The sequence below is a fragment of the Pinus tabuliformis genome, chromosome X (assembly GCF_031772625.1).
Source record: "Pinus tabuliformis cultivar Carrire ecotype Pingquan chromosome X, CPIR1, whole genome shotgun sequence".
NCBI lineage: Eukaryota > Viridiplantae > Streptophyta > Pinopsida > Pinales > Pinaceae > Pinus > Pinus tabuliformis.
The window spans coordinates 497,136,383-497,155,205 of NC_142308.1; the positions used below are offsets into that span (position 1 = coordinate 497,136,383).

Sequence of the window (18,823 nt, forward strand, 5' to 3'; positions counted from 1 at the left end):
GCAACATAACTGTACATCAATAGATCCAAATCACAGCAAATGGAAATAACAATTTAATTAGCACCAATAGAGCATTAAGAAAAAATTAATCAGAAAAATATTACCATAGATGTAGAAGAATAACACCGCAAAGCATTAACCCCAAAGACTTTCTTTATTATTAAAAAAATTCTAGTACAACAGAGCTTCAATATCTAAGAGCTCTATTACAATTGATGTTACAAGTGAGGAGTGAGAGCCTCAATTTATAGAGAAAATGAGAGGAGGAGCGCACTCCAAGTGAAACGTCTAGATCCAAGAAGCAAACGGCTAGATCCAATCCAAATAAATTGTGACACTTGATGAAGCTTCGCAAATCTTGAGGGGGAAAAGTCCTAGAGTGGTTTTGGACCATTTAATTTTTTTTCCATCTTTTTCCTCGAAAATCTCTCAGTCAATTCAACCATCATGGACCATCCTCTTAAAAGATTCGATTTGCTGGGACATGAGCTTCTTTTCTAGACCATCAAATTTTTCTTTAGGCCATCTTTTCTTTGTAAATGGAATTCCCACCATTTTTTGACTTGATTTTAATATTTGGGAATTTCTATCTCATTTTTTATCATTTTCACTTGGAGAGAAATTTTTATTTTTCTTATTTTATCTTATGGCTAGTTTTTGGCTAACTATTTGCCATTTTTTGCCAAAAATTATAAAAATTGGGGTTTGAGGGATAAATACATATTTTTCCATCCTCAAAGTGTATCTAGATAGAAAGTTGAGGTGTAGAGGTCTAATTTTGATTACTCATACCCCCTACAACTTCTATAGACAACAATTATTACATCAAATAATTATTAAAAATCCCAACCAATGAGAAATTTTTAATAACTAAAAACTGACACTTAGACACAACCAAATCCTGTGAAACTTTAGAGATGATCTAGTATGGTAATATACATCAACTCTAGACACCAACACTCACTTAAGATTTTACCATCAAGCCACTCTCTAGCTTTGGGGTAATATCTGGGAGAAAAACTTAACCAATTAAAGTGTTGAAAACCACAAATAATGAGCTAAGGAAAAAAATCCCTAGAGTGAACTCACTTGGTAGTATAGTCCTAAGCTACTACCTAGTCCTTCTACATGACTCAATTTCAACATACTAGAATAATTTTTACATCATCCTCGTAGGGCTGCAGAATTTGAAATACAAAACTGATGAACTGTAATGAATTCTGGAGTTCTAGAATTTTGGCATTCTGACATGATTTGATGATGATGGAATGCTTTTGAGTGTACTTTGACCATGGTGTCTTTGACAAATCTTCAAGTGCAATTTGAGTGGTTAATAGGTTCAAATATGGATCACATTTGGTGCTAGTTTGGTTATATGCACCCTTGCTATATATGAGAAACTTTACATATTTTTGTATAATGGTTTGGATTCATATGGATGCACATGAATATTTACATTTTCTTTTACAAAATTTGAATATTATGAATTTTTTGGTCAACTGTTTTTCAGTGTGGTTTTTTTTCCAGCTCTTAGTTTCGGGATCGATCAGTTTAATCACTGGTCTGGTTCTGATAAGATTGGTTCATTGTCCATTGTTCATTTTTAGTTTTAACTCTAGATATTGATGACCTTAGACCAAGTCTTTGACCCTATTACTTTTTACTATTTTTGAGTTTGAGTAATTTCAATTTACTATTCCAGTCTTTAGACTTTAATATCTACTATTTTGATTAGTACTGATTGTATTTCAGAATAATGTGTGATGAATTTTAATTAATGTATACATTATTTTACTATTTCTATTTCATTGAATCAATTATGATGTATGAATAAATGTATTTCATTATTGAATTTGATATATATATATATATATATATATATATATATATAGAGCGAGCGAGCGAGCGAGAGAGAGAGAGAGAGAGAGAGAGAGACGTCCTCCTGTCCCCATTGAAGTTCCCTAAAATTTGGGGGCGCTCCTACATGTCCGCCCTGTGCGCCTCCCTATTTCTACACCCCCCCCATATATATATATATATATATATATATATATATATAGAGCGAGCGAGCGAGCGAGCGAGCGAGAGAGAGAGAGAGAGAGAGAGAGAGAGAGACGTCCTCCTGTCCCCATTGAAGTTCCCTAAAATTTGGGGGCGCTCCTACATGTCCGCCCTGTGCGCCTCCCTATTTCTACACCCCCTCCCCATCCCGGAAACGTGGTGGAACATTGAGTTTTTGACACTCCATGACCACCTTAACACATACACCTATGAATTAATGGGTCTATCTAGGACTTGTCACTCCCCTTGGCAGATAGAAACACCTAAGAGGGTTGTTGACCTAATCATCCATAACATAAGTGAGATAGCTTGTTTACAGATCTTGAGCTAGTTAGAAATTTGAAGGTAGGTTTTGTGTGAAGTACTTTTGTGCCCTTAACATCAGATATGGTCCACTATGATGCTTTAATGGCTCTGTGTCCCGAATTATGTTGCTCTCACTTGATTTTGAGAGGTTTGTTTAGGTCGTATCACACATGCAGTAAAGATTCCTTGAAGGATGACTTGACTACATTCCAACACTTTCCAGAGGGTATTTTTCCTTGTTCTGAGAGTAGATTTGACTTTGTGGCCCCAACATTACCCCTCCAGAGATGAGTGTTGGGCCTTGAGCAACTGCTAGATGATTCTACACCTCTTGACGTGCCTCTAGATATTGAAATTGTTGTCACTCAAATTGTACACAAGAATGTGACAATGCTCATGGTAGGAGTTGCCATTCTGATCTCTGCCCTCTTCGTTTAAGTTTATCCTAAATGCAGACTAAGGGGGGTAGTCCCTATGGATGAGATGATGAACAACTTGTTGGGAACCAAGTTAAGGAGACACAACTGAATCGCCTAGCAATTTGGTTGATATTTAAACGACAAGTATGATTATCAAGCAAGATTTGATTAGATTCCTTAGAATTATAAGTTAGAGAACATCGCCTTTAAAATTATTTATTCACACAATATGAATTAATTTCCAAGTTACCAGATGAACAATTGCTGCAATATGTAACATCTATCATAAATGAAGTGCAGGTCCTAAATCTATGTGAGATGCAAGCTCTTGGTAGATTTTAATTATATGCCTAGTCTAGATGAATCCTCCTCAATTCTTTTGAAGCTAGCCTCATACGCAAGCTTTAGAGATAAGTCCAAGGGGAGTCTAAGGCCTCATTAACAATACCTCTCGTGTAGTTCTAACCACCCAAGTGCCTTTGTTCTTGCAAGGGATTGCCCACAAGAAAACTGCATCAGATGTCATCCTTGTGGTTCTATCCGGTGAAGCTGTTTGCTCACAAGTGGATCTATTGGTTGCTTTTTTGATGTTCCTTGTTGAATGTTGGTTCTCTTAGGTTGATGAAGGTCCTCAATGTTGTATTGCATAGTCTCATCAAATCTCTTCCACAGGCTTAAAGAAATCTGTCAAAATTGCATTATATTTTGTAGGATGCCCTTCAACCTCTGTATTGTTGGGCCTCCCGAGATCTTCAACATGATGTCTTGTTTCAACTTCTTTGTACAATCTGACCATACCACCCTCAACTGCAGGAATAGTGGCATAAGATAAGTCTAACTGAATGCATCCTCCGAGACTCGTTGCAAACTTTTTAGATAAGAGCATTCCCCATACATCAGGAATATCTGTAACAACAATGTCCATGGTGATTATCCTGTATGGGAATGCTGCCAAGAAGACCTGTAAGTCTTTGATTACACCAAGGACTTCGATTTTCTTTTAATCGATGGAGAAAATATTATGATAAGGCCTTGATATTCTTAAATTTAGTTGCTCCATGACCTTCTTAGTCATGACGTTGATTGAAGCTCCGAAATCCGACATCCAATTGTCCAACAGACGATCATTAACCATCAAAGTCAAGAAGAAGGATGATGATATTTATTTGTTGTATAACAGTTTAGGTTCTTTAGCTTGATTTCCTCATCCTTATGGTGCACATCAACCTTATCCTGTTGAGATATACCTATTGCCTTTAGAAATGTTGCTCTTTGGGATGGAATCTTCAAAAGCTCAAGAACAGGGACAAAAATCTTTGCATTACTTATCCATGTGACCCAATCAATTTTCAAACCTGATTGATATGTTTTAGAAGCAATCTGTTCCTTACTCTTCTGTTTATCTTTCTTGCGATAAGTATATCCCTTACTTCTGGCAATTTCTAGGATTTACTCCTAAGATGGCCTTTCTCCATATAATTCTGTAATGGGATCCTTTTCATCACTAAAATTGTTGATGGTGAAGGATGAAGGAATCGTCTCCATGTCATCATCCCCAGTAGGTGAGGGGGAATGCTAATTGAACATATTGATTCCCACTTGACTTTCATCTAAGATTCTTCTGGCAAAAGCGCAAAAAATTTCTTCATGGAAGATTTCACAAGGACGACAAAACAACACAGGTTGATCAACCACATTTTTAGGCTCTAGAGGATTTGACAGTCTCTGCTCATTTGGACAATTCTTCTTTTGCCATGCATTGTTATTACCCCTATTATTATTATTTCTAGGCTGAATATTCTGAGCTTGTGATCTTTCCATTTGAATCAACCTAGCTTGCATGCATCTCCCTAGCATGTTCAATTTTCATATCCTTGATTAACTGAGTCAATTCTTTAATAGGGTCATGGTCAACCTCTTTGACTTCTTTTACTTTAGGCTCACAAGACCGAGTTGGACCTCTTTCAAAACCAGGAATCTCAGACTTTCTAGATGCTTTCTTATCTTTTTCCAATTCTTCGGCGAAGGTTTGAGCAACTTTCAAATCGTTTAGCTCAGCGCGTCTCAACTCATAAGAAGTATCAACACTAAATGCATCTAGATAGTATTCCAATAAAGATTTATCAGTGGGCTTATAATCTTGATGCATGTCTTTAATAATACCATTAAACTTATTAAATTCATCAATGGTCTCATTTTCCCTTTTCTTGATATCACTGATGGCTTTGAGTAAATATCTTCCTTCTCTCTTATCCCCATATTTATCTTTGAAGGTAGTGAAGATGGCTTGCAGAGAGTCAAAGTAATTGTTAGGCTTGTCTAAGAACCAGTCTAATGCATCTTTTTCGAAGGAAATGAAAAAGAACTTCATCTTTTGAGTAAATATCTTCCTTCTCTCTTGTCCCCATATTTATCTTTGAAGGTAGTGAAGATGGCTTATAGAGAGTCAAAGGAATTGTTAGGCTTGTCTAAGAACCAGTCTAATGCATCTTTTTCGAAGGAAATGACAAAGAACCTCATCTTGACATCTTCGTGATTGTAAGCTGCTTTATTGGCATGTTTCCACAAGAAAGTTGAAAAGGCTTTGATATGAGCTTTGACATGATTGCATTGTTTCCTTGGAAAGAAGGAATTTTGTCCAAACCATTCTTTAGAAGATCATGAGGCTGACCCTGTATATTAGCAAAGTTACTATGAGTGAAAAAATCGAGTTAGTTTATGCTTCAAAGTGGTTTGAAAATTTCTCCTTACTTCACTCAAGCGCTGGAGTGGAACCCACAACTCTCCAAGTTGAGCTTCAACAAAATTTGTTTGTTTCTTCTTGGATGTACCTATTGAATTTTTCATCTATGCTAGCAAAAGAAGCTGATACAACATTTACTACTGTGCAACAAGATTCTACTATGGGAATGAAGAGAAAAAGAACACAACCTTATTCATTTATAGAATCTCTTATAGCGACCCCTTAACCAAGAGACTCCAATCTATTATCTATCATTGGAACCAAGGAACTGGAGATATTTTTGGCCCTCGTAAGTTGAATGAAATCACTGAGGCTCATAAAAGTTTGAACACTTTCCTTGTATGATTGGATGGATGGGAATATTCCTCCTTTGCTAGGTGGCCTTTCAATGTTCAAACTTCACTTATCATGGACTCGATTCCTTCATATACCTGACCCATTTTCTTTCATCAAACACTTGTCATGCAACCTTGTGTGTGCTTCCAACATTCAATAATTTCTGGAGATTTCACTGTGGAGATAACTTCATTAACCAACACAACTAAATGTATTACATCAAATGAATGATGCATTATTCTAGGCTTGTAACCAACAAAGTATTTTTTCATACACAAGTATATGTTTCCAAGTATCCCTTATTTGAAAAGAAATCAGACCAACAAGATTTTTGTATGAAACTTATAGCCAACACCTTGGACTTCGTTGCTATGACATAGGATGGGCTGATTGATGGGTAGTATACCTCAAAAATAAATATCCAGGGCACACTAAATATCTGTTTTGAAGAATCAATCACAAGAGGAAGGACCGGGGGCCCGATGATAGTGAGAAATTAAAAGCAAATGTCCCTCGTGGGGGAAATTGAAGCCTCTTTAAACTCGAGAGTTGCAAAGGTGCATAATCCCAACTGCTAATTTGTATAATGGGGGAGAGTCTTTGTCCTTGGCACACAGAATAGGATCCATCATGCTTAAACTTATCTAGGCATCACAACAATGGATTTGCAAAAAATGGTCATACTAAATCCTCCCGCAACTCCCTTGAGCTTCTGGGAATACATGGAAGATTATTTTGCTTCCCTCCTTAACATATTTTGATTATGTTGGCCCTTTTCCTCTCTATGAATTTTTGTATGAGAATCTATTGTGGATATGATAACGAAAATGTCAAACGCAGGTCAATTCTCTCTCTTCTAATTATACAACCATGTAATCTTTTGAGCTTGGTATACAGATCCTGAATGGCTACATGCCGAAAAAACACTTAACATGGTTGAACAACCTTGTTTTACATCCTCCAACTCTTTGCAGAGCACCTAAGTCAACACATATATGGAGCACATTGACCATGTTGACCACATTGGCATTGACATTTGTCAGCTGCATTTAAAGAAAGATCTATAATGCTTCCTCTGCAACTTCTTTATGAAGATAAGCAATAGTATGGCATTCCATGAGGCTATAACTCTTTCAAACACTTTTTCAAACATGTTGCAAAATTATTAATAATTTTTCCTTGTGCTTCGTCTTTGGCCCATGTAGGCTGCATGGGTATTATCATTTCTTTGTTTGTTAAAATGCCCCTTTAGAATAAGGGGTGAATAAGCCCTAGTTTTAGTTATTTGCCACTGTTGTTTGTTTCCTTGTCCAAAACCTCTCACACCCCTTGGAGCTTTTGTTGATATCAGTTCTAATTATGTCACTTCCGCATAAGGTCTAAAGATTGAATTACTTTCCTGAGCTCATTTTGTTTTGTTCTTTAGGAATCTCATCAGTTGTGCTACAACAATTTGTGGGGATTTTAGGGCTTGTTGCAGAGTGTGTTAGCTAATCTGAAAGCTATAGAGAGTGATAGATCCAACTACTTATAGATCGAGATACCTTCAGTAGCAAAGGTCGTTGTTGATGGAGAAAAAGTGCAAGGACAAGTATAGTTGTTGTTGTGCTCATGAAGCTAAAAAGACAAAGGCAGGGGGCGATCCCAGGATTGTTGTTATACCGATGTCCCCAAAGGATACCTGCTTGTCTGTGGGCATGAAGAAGCTCAAAATATTTGCTATAAATGTTATCTTTCTCAATGACCCCATTTTCGCCGAGCTTCTGCAAAAGTCTACGCAAGAATATGGGTATGAGTAGAAAGGAGACCTCAAGATCCTCAAGATCCCCTGCAATGTTACCTGGTTTGAACATATTATTTGTCTTTTCAACAACCAAGAATCTTTGATTCAAACCCTACGTCTCAGTGACATGAAGTAGGCCAGGTTTCTGTCCTACTAATTTCAGTATCTTAAGCTTGCGAGTTTTGATTGATTCCAATAGATATATACTAGCTCCCATAGGTATTAATATTTAAAACCCTTGAGATACACAATGTTTTGCAAAATCCTCATAAAAGAATACCATAAGAACAATCATTTTAGAGGGCATATATCTTTGCATGTCTCAATGTCTACAAAAGAGTTCTGGTGAGTTTAGGGTCTAGATTTTGAACTTGGCTAACATACGACATGCGAGGACGCAACCTAAGGTCCTCTAACTAAAACTAAATTTATTGTCTAATTTCACAACGAGGAAAATAACATGTTTATAACAAAACAACTATTTGACAACAACATATAAATAAAATTTGAAATACGACATCTTAAACATGTAAAGAATTTGATTTGTAGCAATTTCCATAAATAAAACAACAAACAAAAGAATACCTGATCTAGTGGCTTGGTTGGGGTGCTCTTGCTAGGGCTTCCCGGCTAAATTTTCCACCCTGCCAACTAGGAATGTCTATTCGACTTCCTAGCCCAGGGAAACTCCACAACTTCCCTAGCCCTTTCGAGCCCAAATCCAATAGCAACCATCGTAGTGTGTCCAAAGAAAAAGGCCTAGTACTTTCCAGCCACAACCAAAATCGAGCTCACAACCAAAACCAATCTTCTCAGTTCTCCTTTCTTCCTTTCCCTTCCCATTCCTTCCTCCAATGGCCAAAAAAATAAATACCAAAATTCACTCTCTCCTCTCATCCTCCTTCCCTTTTATGTCTCCCCCACTCATCCATCTCAACCACCTACCATTAAGGCCATGAATACCCCCCATACTTTTAATTTAATGACCTTAACTTTCCTTTCTATATCTTATCCATAAATAAATTTGAAGAGACAACTCAAACATCAGGAAATGAAATAATAACTAATAATAAAATATTAATATCAAGTCATATCAATAAAATTACAGATTCACAAGTATCTAATAATTTGATATTAATAAGTATATACAAATATAACTTTAATAATTATAAGCCAAATTTTAAAGGTTAATTAAACATGATCAAGATTAGCCATTAATCAAGCTTAACCATTTATTTTATCATCTAAACTTTTAAGCTTCAGAATACTAGTGTATTTGTGCGAGGTGTGGGTATGTAGCTACCTTATGCATACTTCATACGTTTACTAATAATACTTATTGGAATCAAGCACAAAAAATGTGTGTAAAAATTAATCAAGTCTATAAACATCAAATAATTAGTCAAGAGGCACCCAAGGCAGTATTTAAGCGAGGGGACTCCCACATTTGTAATCATCTTGGAATTTCTTAATAAAAGATATCTGTATAACCATTATTCATCGAGTCTGTTGACTCCAAAAATTCAATCACTCAGCAGGTAGGCTAATAAGAATGTAAGATAATAGAATTAGGTACGACATTACATCTTGCTTACAAAAAATAAAATTTGTGGCCAATTTTGGGTTGTGCGAAACACCAAGGAGTGTTCTAATCCTTCCACCCATGAGCTTCAAGTTGACTTTTTCTTGTCCTATAATTTTGGCTATCAACTCATCTCCTAGGAAAACATCACCACCATCATATCTTTCATACTCACAAAACCATTCCCTGTGAAGAGTCATATAAAAGGATGCACCTGATCCAACCAACCATTGCTCATGATCTACATGTGTATTTGAAGAAGCCAAGTACATATCCCCTCTTCCATCCGAGGAGGATTTTCCTTATGTGGAAGGAAAATCATCAAATCCCTTCCCTTTCCCAACAGTTGTTGGATTTGCAATCTTTCTTGTAATCCCATCTTTCTTGCATCTCCAACAGGGCTTTGCGAATTTTTCTGGAGATTTAGATCTCCCACTTGAGGACTTATTTTCATTTCTATTAGGGAATGTCCTTTTACAAACAAGGCATTTGTGTTCTAACTTTCCATATATTTTCGTTTCCTCTCCATTGATAACAAGGATGAGATTGTATTGTCCAAACTTAAAGTAGTAAGCAACCAACTATCCCATGAGTTTGGGAAAGAACACCACAAACAAATACACTTATCTTCATATGAAATCTTAATATCAACATATAATAATCTAGAAGGCTTTTAGATGCTCTATCACCGACTCTACATCTTTCATCCTCAAGTTATACAACTTTTTTTGGAGGAACAATTTGTTCACTAGGGACTTAGACTGATACAAAGTCCCTAACTTGTTCCACAATTCCTTCATTATAACTACTCTTGAAACATTCAATAACACTGAATCTAAGAGACAATTGTATTGTTCTCTTTGCCTTTTGATCCAACTTGGTCCAATTTTTTGTGCACATCCATATTAGTACAGTACCCGGATCCACAACAATCCACTAATCTTTCTCCACAAACAAATCTTCCATTTTAAACTTCCACACCTCAAAACTCTACCCAATGAATTTCTTCATCGCTATTTTTTGAGCTACTTGCTGTTTCCTTTCACCACAAGAATTGATTCTATAGATCTTACATTGTAACAAGGTCTACCACGGGCCTGAGAAAAACCTCTTAGCCACAAAGGTGTCTCCTTGAAGCCAAAACTACTTTGACACCAACAATAGGTTTTAACCCTGTACAATTCATTGTCGCAAACTACTTTTTTATAAAACATTAAAGATGCAATGACAAACACACACATAAACATAGAGATATTACTCTGGAAACCCAAACCAAGAAAACCAGAAATATTTTTCAGTATATTCTTCTTTATAATATTACAATACCATATATATATATATATATCGCCAATCCATTTACCTAACAACTATAGGGTAGTCACAAGGGAGTGGAAACCCTACCTATTTGCCGGGGGGACAAGGTCGCATGGGGGAAAAATCCCCCACGCTCGAGGGGTTTGTGAGGAAGCACCCTTGAGAAAAAAACTGGGCAACTTTTGCCATCTATTTTTGGCGGTTTTCAACACATGGTTTTTTCCTTTAGTGGTTTTGTGGTGCATGGTGGTTTAGGCCATGGCTTTTATAGTTTCAATCAAGGAACTATGGTAGTATTTTAATCCTTCTAATCCAAGGTAGGGTTTATACTCGTTGTTAGGTATGTGTTATAGGGTAGTCCAAGGTGATTCCATCACCATGTTGCATCCAACACCATGCTGCATCCATCATCATGCTGCATCCAACCATGCTGCATCCAATCAGAGTGTTGTCCTCCTGCAGTACTAGCAGTCACTGTTTCATCAACTCATCAACTCATCTTTTACTCAGACAACAATGTAGGCCTTCTAAGACTACAATGTATCAAGGTGGGACACCACCTCTGCCATGCTGTCAATACTGATACAACAACCTTAGCTGCTGGCCATGGCCTATGGCCTAGCCCAGCAGCAAGTTAAGCAACAATAAAAAATGTCAATGAAACAATATTTACAAGGGCTTGAGTTTGCTATCAGCATTGTGATTTACCAACATTGGAACAACCTTCTAACACAATGCTGTCACCATACTTCTTTTACCACACTGCCACAAATTCCACGCTGTCCTTTCAGGCCTTGATATATTCTTCTTATCTGCAGATAGTAGCCTTCCTGTTTGACTGTGACTAGGGCAGATTGTGACAGCGAATTAGGTCACCTTCTAGTCTGTGATTAGGGCCTCTTCTAGGCCTCCTTACTGCGGCTTAGGGCACCCTCAAATGCTACGTATAGAAGCCTCCCCTTTGCTGCGTGTGAGTGCCTTTTCTTGCTGCATATAAAACCTCTTTGACTGCGGCCAAATCTCCTCAGACAACGTATAGTTTAGGTGACTTTCAGACCTGCGGCAAGGGCTCTTTTAGAGCTTCCCTTGACAGCGGATGGAAGGTCCCATAGATTGCAGATTAAGACATCTCCTTGCTGCGTAGACAGGTCTCCTCTTGCTGCATATAAAAGCTCCCTATTACAGCGGCTAGGAATCTTCTTCCTTTGCAGCTAGGTATCTTCTTCCTTTGCGGCTAGGTGTCTCCTTTAGAACATCGTATAGGGCTTCTCTATTAGACCAACGTTTAGGCCTTTCCTTGCTACGATATGGAAGCCTCCTTCACTGCGTTAAAGCCTCTCCTTCATGACAGCGTTAGGGTCTTCTTCCATGACTGTGTTAAGGGCTAGGGCATCTCCTTTAGGGCAGCGTATAGCCTTTACTTCCATGGCTGTGATTTGATCTTCATTAGGGCAGCGTATTAGACTAGGGCACTCCCTCTAGATCTCTCTTTCATCAAAACCCAAAACAGAATGAAGAGAGAGATCACAAGAGTGTGAGTGTGTCAAAATGACTTGAAGACCTCTTCTATTTATAATAGAGTGTGGAGGACAAGTGGGGGTAATTTGGTTGCTGGCCGACCTTGACGAATTGTCACATAACACAAATAAATTCATATCTCCATGAATACATGTCAGAATCGGATGATTTTTAGATTAATCCTACACCTCTCGACGAGAGGAATCCAAGAAAAATATCAGCTGCCATAAATAAGAAGACCCACATGGAGTTTGGCCATAAATAAGAAGACCCCATCAAAACCGTTTCTTTCTTGGAAAACTTCTAAGAAACTTAAAAAAGCATTGACTTGTCATCCACAATATCCTTGGAGACTAAGTAATTACAAAAAAAATGACTTTACATTGCTTAAAACCCTCCAAAAGAGGTTGTGACATCCCACTAGGAGGCTTGACTTGCTTTGCAAAGGGAGGCTAACTTTCCTTGGAGGTGCGACATTCCCTTGAGAATAGGCTTGAATTGACTTGGAGGGGAATTAGGAAGCCAAAAGAGGCCCACTGACTCCCTCAAGTAGGTCAATTTTTGCTCGGAATAGAATTTATGACCTTCAATGGCTACATAAAGGTGGACAACTCCTTCATTTGGTCCAAATTTTGCCCGCCATTCTAATTTAATGCTTAATTTTCTTACTTGTCCCTTAGATCTTGGTCCACAGTGTTGAGAAATGTAACTAGTATCGGTCTTCATAATTGTACTTGAATCATGCTGTAATATATGTGTCAAAAGAAAAGAAAAAGAAAATTTACTATGAAAGAAAATTACTTATAACTTATAAGCATGGGTTTCATGCTTTGTTCCATTTGTTTCTAGGTCAAAAGCCTCAATTGAAGGCTTCTAGGGTTTGTGTCACGTATCATTGTCCTTGTCATTATGTAATAGACCTTTCTTGGGTTTTGAATGTCAAGAAAGAAATTTATTTGAGTCTAAAGTGTCATTATGCCTCCTCGACCAAGCCGGCCTGCCCTCTAGTCAAGTCAGCCTCATTAATGGAATTCGGCCACACAAAACCACTATAAATAAGCAGATACTCGACCTCATTTGGACATCCAATCAAGCAAGTTCAATCTGCAGTTGCAGGAGGAAGAAAGAAGAGAAAAATACTTAGAAGAGGAAGAAGAAACCCTAGTGAAGTCAAAAAGTTCATTTTTTCTTGTCTCCAACTCACTCGTGCGAGTTTCTGGGTTGCAGAAAGAGGGCCGGAGTTGCAGGTCTGTAGTAAGGGCCAAAATCTAAGGTTATTGCAGGGTTGAAGCAGTTTCACTTAAGTTGACTTTTGGTGTTTGGCTAATCATCTTGGGAGGCTGACTTGGTGGGCTGGAGGAGGCCTTTTGGTCTGGTCAAAGGTCTTGATTATCTCATTTGTTTTGGTTCTAAGAGAAGAGAATTTTTGGGTTTTCCCCTCGAAGAAGGGTTTTAGCCCTGGCTGAGAGCCTACATTCTACATCTCTATTGTGTTGATCTTCATATTTTGTTTTGATAGTTGCTTGATGACAAAATGATAAAAGAGAGGCTAATCAAGTTAAAGGAAATCTTTCTGCCTTTTTGATTTTCTAACACACAGGAATGTTCTTCACTTGATGTGACCCTTGCTTTGCTCATAAGAAGTGCCATGTTGTTACTTTTAACCCTCACAATTGCCCCAAGAGAATTAAGCCCCTTTTGATTATGAATTATGCTTGAAAAAGAACTTTGAAGAATGAGTCTGGGGTGCTTTCTCTTGGAGATGACTTGGCTTACCTAGGATAGTGCAATAGATCTCTTTCCTTGCATTGGAGAATGTGAAATGTTTCCTTGTGGAGCACAAAATCTTTGTGAATTTTGAGACTCTCATGAATAATGATGGCCATGGCCAAAGAGGTGCACATACATAAGAGAAATGGTCCATGCAGCGAATAAAAAATAGGTGCACTAAGACAATAACAAAATGGGTGCTTACACCCTTACATAGTACAGTTACCTTCACGAGGCTAACAAAACATGTGTTCTTTTAAGCCACGTGTCCTGATAGATCCACCCACATGATGTCTGAATACCAACCTAGGACGTAAGCATCTCCATCAAGGCAAGGAGCTACCACCCACCAGGGTGTAGTTAGTAATCCATTAAACCAAGCACCGTGAAGATGAAACTAAGACCAGTCATGACTGTCCACTTAGGAGGAGCTAGCATACTTCTCATAGATACTTTGCCGTTTAATGACTGGTGGAGTATATTATGCCTAAGTTATAAACTTATTTTTACATAAAAGAAGAATCTGTTCCTCTGGTCTGGCGTGTTGTGGGTACATCTGGAACTCTGTAATGTTGATGAAGTTTTTAATGAAAATGGCAGAACTTTTAGCTATATGTTGTTAATTATATTAATTTGTGCTTCACTAACTTCAATGAAAATATACAGAATATTCAGCTGAAGTTGTTTACTATATTGGTTTGTGCTTTGCTGGATTTTTTTACTCTTACAGGTCTTTTATAAAAGTTGGTTTTCATTAGTAGAAATTGGTATTCGATTAGGAGAAAAAAGACTTTTCTCTAGAATCGTTGGTGCTATAAAGTGAAAGCAACCACAGTTTTCCCTTAAAAAGTTCTTTGACGCCTTACGGAGTTTTTTAAGTTCCATCTAAACAGTAGTTGCATAGTTATGGGCCAGTGTCAATGCAACTTTAGGAGACATCTTGTTTGAAAAGTTTGTGAGCTTTAACAGGGGTTTATGTTAGGCTACGGCAGGATTTTGTGGTTACTTCCAGATTACAAACCTTAGAAGCATCAGGAATCACTATAGCTGTCGTAAAGCATTGTAACAGAGTAAATGCTGTTGCATATTATGCTGGTTTTTTCAACTTTACATGGCTTAACATGGATCCACTTGCCCAATTGCAGCTTTTCAAAATCAGTGAAGAAATTGTCATTGATGCAACTGAGAAGGGGAATATGGCGCGTCTGATCAATCATTCAGTAAGTCTATTTATTGTTGCATATCTTGGAGCTTTTAATGCAAATTATAATGACATAAACACAGCTCATCATGCAATCCCTGTGGCAGTGTGCACCTAATTGTTATGCGAGGATAATGGTTGTTGATGGTGTTGAGAGTCGAATTGCACTGATTGCTAAGAAAGATGTCAAAGCTGATGAAGAGTTGACGTAAGTTTTACAGTTATATATGCACTTGCTTTTCAGCTTGTGTTGTCTGCTACACAATTTTTTATTTTGTGCTTTACATTTACAATCTTATTTGATTATGCAGATATGATTACCAGTTTGATCCAGAGGAACGTAAGGTTCCATGCCATTGTGGAGCAGCTACATGTCGTAAATTTATGAACTAGAGTCAGGCAATGGTGTGATGAATTTCACACTGTTTACTGGGAGAGAGTTGTCCTCTGCGTTGCTTGTTTTCTCTCTGCATGTATTTATCTTATTTATTCTAATAAAGTTTCAAGCCAAGAAAGCTTGGATTATAGCAATGACAGGAAACATGCACAGTTCCTTCAAGTTGATGTACGCATGCTAAGAGAAGCATTCATTCACCTCAGTTATACTCAGAGCATGGGTTTTCAATTGTTGAGAGGTTTCAAGTGTTTTCTCTACTTCATTGAGACCGCTCCATTTGACCGCAAGAGCTCCCCATTCTTTCTGAACATCACCGACACATTTCGGCATTTTATGCCTTTGTATATCATATTTTTGTTCTTTTGGCTTATTCTCCCAATTCGAAAGCCAAGCTCGCATCTTGAGAGTTTATAGTTTATAACCAAATCGGCATGAGAATCTAATGTTGTTCTTAGATCTATATATTGGAAGCGGGTTTGTAAACAACTTCATTTTATTTACTGATTTTATTCCTATTAATTTCTCCAGCTGTTGTCAATATCATTCCAATCATTCAAAATCAATGGGCAATTTCTAATGACTGGTTTTTATTGTTTTCAATTATTGAGAGTATTGGCGAGGAGATCTAATTTCTTTATTTATTTTGTGATTGGCTTGCCCCGGTAATCCACAATCCATAGCATGAAGTACGATTAAGTTAATTGTAATGCAGGCTATGGACCAACCTGCTGCTCCACCCAGTCTTACTCATTCATGCCCTGCTCAGTTCGGTAATAACCTTCTAACACGGTTGAATTTCTACTGAGGTGGAAAGAAAACAATGAAAGCGGTTGTTTTCATTAGTATCTCGATAACCTCAGCTTTCAAAGCACTTGCTTGCTCGGGTCAGTATATGTGCTTAAGAACTTGTTCCTTTCGGCCTATCTAATTGGCTGTGGGTGGTACCCCCTACTTCCCTCTCTTCTATGGTGAAATAGCTAATGAATCGAACAGGCTTTGAAGCTGGGAGTTAAAAGGGATGATCATCTGTTCCATAGTTTGTATTGCAATTAAGCTAACTGTGCTGCAAGTTCTGGATTATGGACTATTGGGACAAGCTAATCATTTTTCCATGCTTTCAGAAGTCCAGTAACCCCTTCTGTAACTACATCATATTGTGCAGAAAGGATAATACAACCCTCAGCTCTTTAAAAATTAGAAAAAAACAAAACATAATAAAATGCAACATATATTAGGTATGGCATTACCAAGGTAATTCTATCTTATAGAGACTAGATTGATTGCAGGGCATACATTTTCACTTAATGCAACGCTTTGCAGGTCTGGGACTTGATATAAATGGTATGTGAAGGAGAGAGCGAATATCATTTTATGAAATGATTCACGAAGATTGCATGGATTTCGAGTCTCGTACTGGCCATAAGTGATATATGTACAGAGATATTTTTCTCACTTGATTCTCAAAAATATTAATCAACAAACAGTCACATAATTGTATGTTAATAAATACAGCACTGGGACTGCACAGGTAATATATTTTGAGGATCATATAATGCAATAAACAAAATTAGCGAATAGAGGGCATTTATAGATCAGGTTACATTGTTGGGTGTAGCTAATTATTTATTATATTCAGGCGATCTCAGTTTCCTTCTATTGGCTCGGGAAGGCAAAGGTCGTGCTGATATGTTAAAATTAAGGACCTGGCATGGGCAATTAATGAAGTTCATTACAAAACTCTACTTGGAGACTGAGACTGAGTCTTCCCTACTCAGGAAACTCCAGTTCTCTGTAAAAGAGCCTGCATATACAAGTCGACTGTAACTAATTATTTATTATATTCTGGCATTCTCCTTTTCCTTCAATTAGCTCTCCCTCCTCACCGAGTAGGGAAGCAAAGGGTTGTGTTGGTATGTTGAAATTAAGGACCTGACATAGGGAACGAATGAAATTCATTACGGCAATCGAGTTGGAGACTGGACCTTAGTCTCCCCTACTCCGGAATTCCTATCTGTAAAGAAGCCTCCATATGCAAGTGTTCAAAGAGGAATTAAAAAAGACGAGGGTAACTGAAAATCTTATAGCATCTGCTTGCTGTAGCATTCTTTTGTTTATCCATTAACCAGATAGGATCCCTTAAGTCTAAACATTCACTGTGCCTGATTGACTATCCCAGAAAGTTTAAGCTTTCACTTTCCTGGATTGAAAATCCCCGTAAGTTTAAGATTTTGCTTTCTTTGATTGAGAATCCCCGTAAGTCCAGCCTTTCACTTTAACTTGATCGAGAAAGTTTACGAACATCAATTTTAACTCCATATAAAATGGAGGGCGAGGGCAATGGGCAGGCTTATTGAACATATCGCTATGTATGGTGAGGGTGAATGGGGAGGAAGCAAGTTTGATAAGGCAGAGTCTAATTTATAGACGAAATAGATTTTCTTACAGGGACTGGCAAAATAATTTTAAGGAAGATTGTGATTTTTTGTTATTTAAAATGCAGTCAAGAAAGAAAGATTGTGATTTTTTGCTGTTTAAAATGTATTTTTGAATACATAAATCGATTCAGTCTTGAAAAACCCATGGGTCACGATAATTCTACAGTTTAAACAACTTAACTCAAGTTTTTAAAAATCTTTACCAGATTTTGATTAAAATTAACTAGAAAAAATGTAAAGCAAAAAGCCATTTTGGCTATAAATTAAACTAAGCTCTTTGATAATAATCTCGGCAAAATTAATATATAATTAGTCCCTGACTCGGCTAATATTTGTGGCCGAGGTTAAATTAGTAATAAAGATCTAAGGATCATGTTGATCTATTATAGAGGATAAAAACTGATTTATTTCCAAAAAAAAGTGTTCATGCTTTGGCATATTTTATAACTGTGGTTTATCCACACGGTTTTGTACTGGAGAAGCCTGGCTCCCCATTGATAAAATTTTGCGAAGTCATCAACCAACTAATCTTTATTGAAACAATATGATCATTGTCTTACTATTAAGAACTCCACATTCACAAATATTTTAATAGTTCCCCTTTGGAGTTGTAATACTTGGGCATTGTTAATTAGTTGCATGGATTAGGCTCTCTTTATCTTTAAGGATTAATAAAAAATGGGTTATGTGGCAGACAAGACAAGCAAGGAGATAAAGAATGGGTTATGTGGCAAACAAGACACCTCATTGATAACAACTAGTAAATGGGTGTTGATGTTTCACAATGGGCATTTTATGTTCATCTTATCACATCTAAATGGCCTTGTCATTGATGCTGGACAACCTTATCCCAATCCACGAGACTACAATGCTTGTAGTAAAGACCACATGCCATGCCATGCTATCCATTTATCTATGCCATATGGTTATATGGATCCATGCTCAAAGGGGAAATTCA

General features: G+C 37.3%; 1 protein-coding gene across 8 annotated transcripts in view; it reads left to right on the forward strand.

The window, feature by feature from the left end:
• Positions 1-15,968, forward strand: part of LOC149140852 (histone-lysine N-methyltransferase ATX5-like) — a 114,571-nt gene extending 98,603 nt beyond the window's left edge. For all 8 annotated transcript variants that reach the window (XM_089446935.1, XM_089446929.1, XM_089446934.1 and 5 more), the window contains 3 exons: positions 14,978-15,052; positions 15,141-15,241; positions 15,345-15,968. In XM_089446935.1, coding sequence (XP_089303061.1) covers positions 14,978-15,052; positions 15,141-15,241; positions 15,345-15,426 — 258 coding nt within the window. In that variant the 3' untranslated portion in view covers positions 15,427-15,968. The remainder of the gene's footprint in view (positions 1-14,977; positions 15,053-15,140; positions 15,242-15,344) is intronic.
• The last annotated feature ends 2,855 nt before the right edge of the window (positions 15,969-18,823 follow it).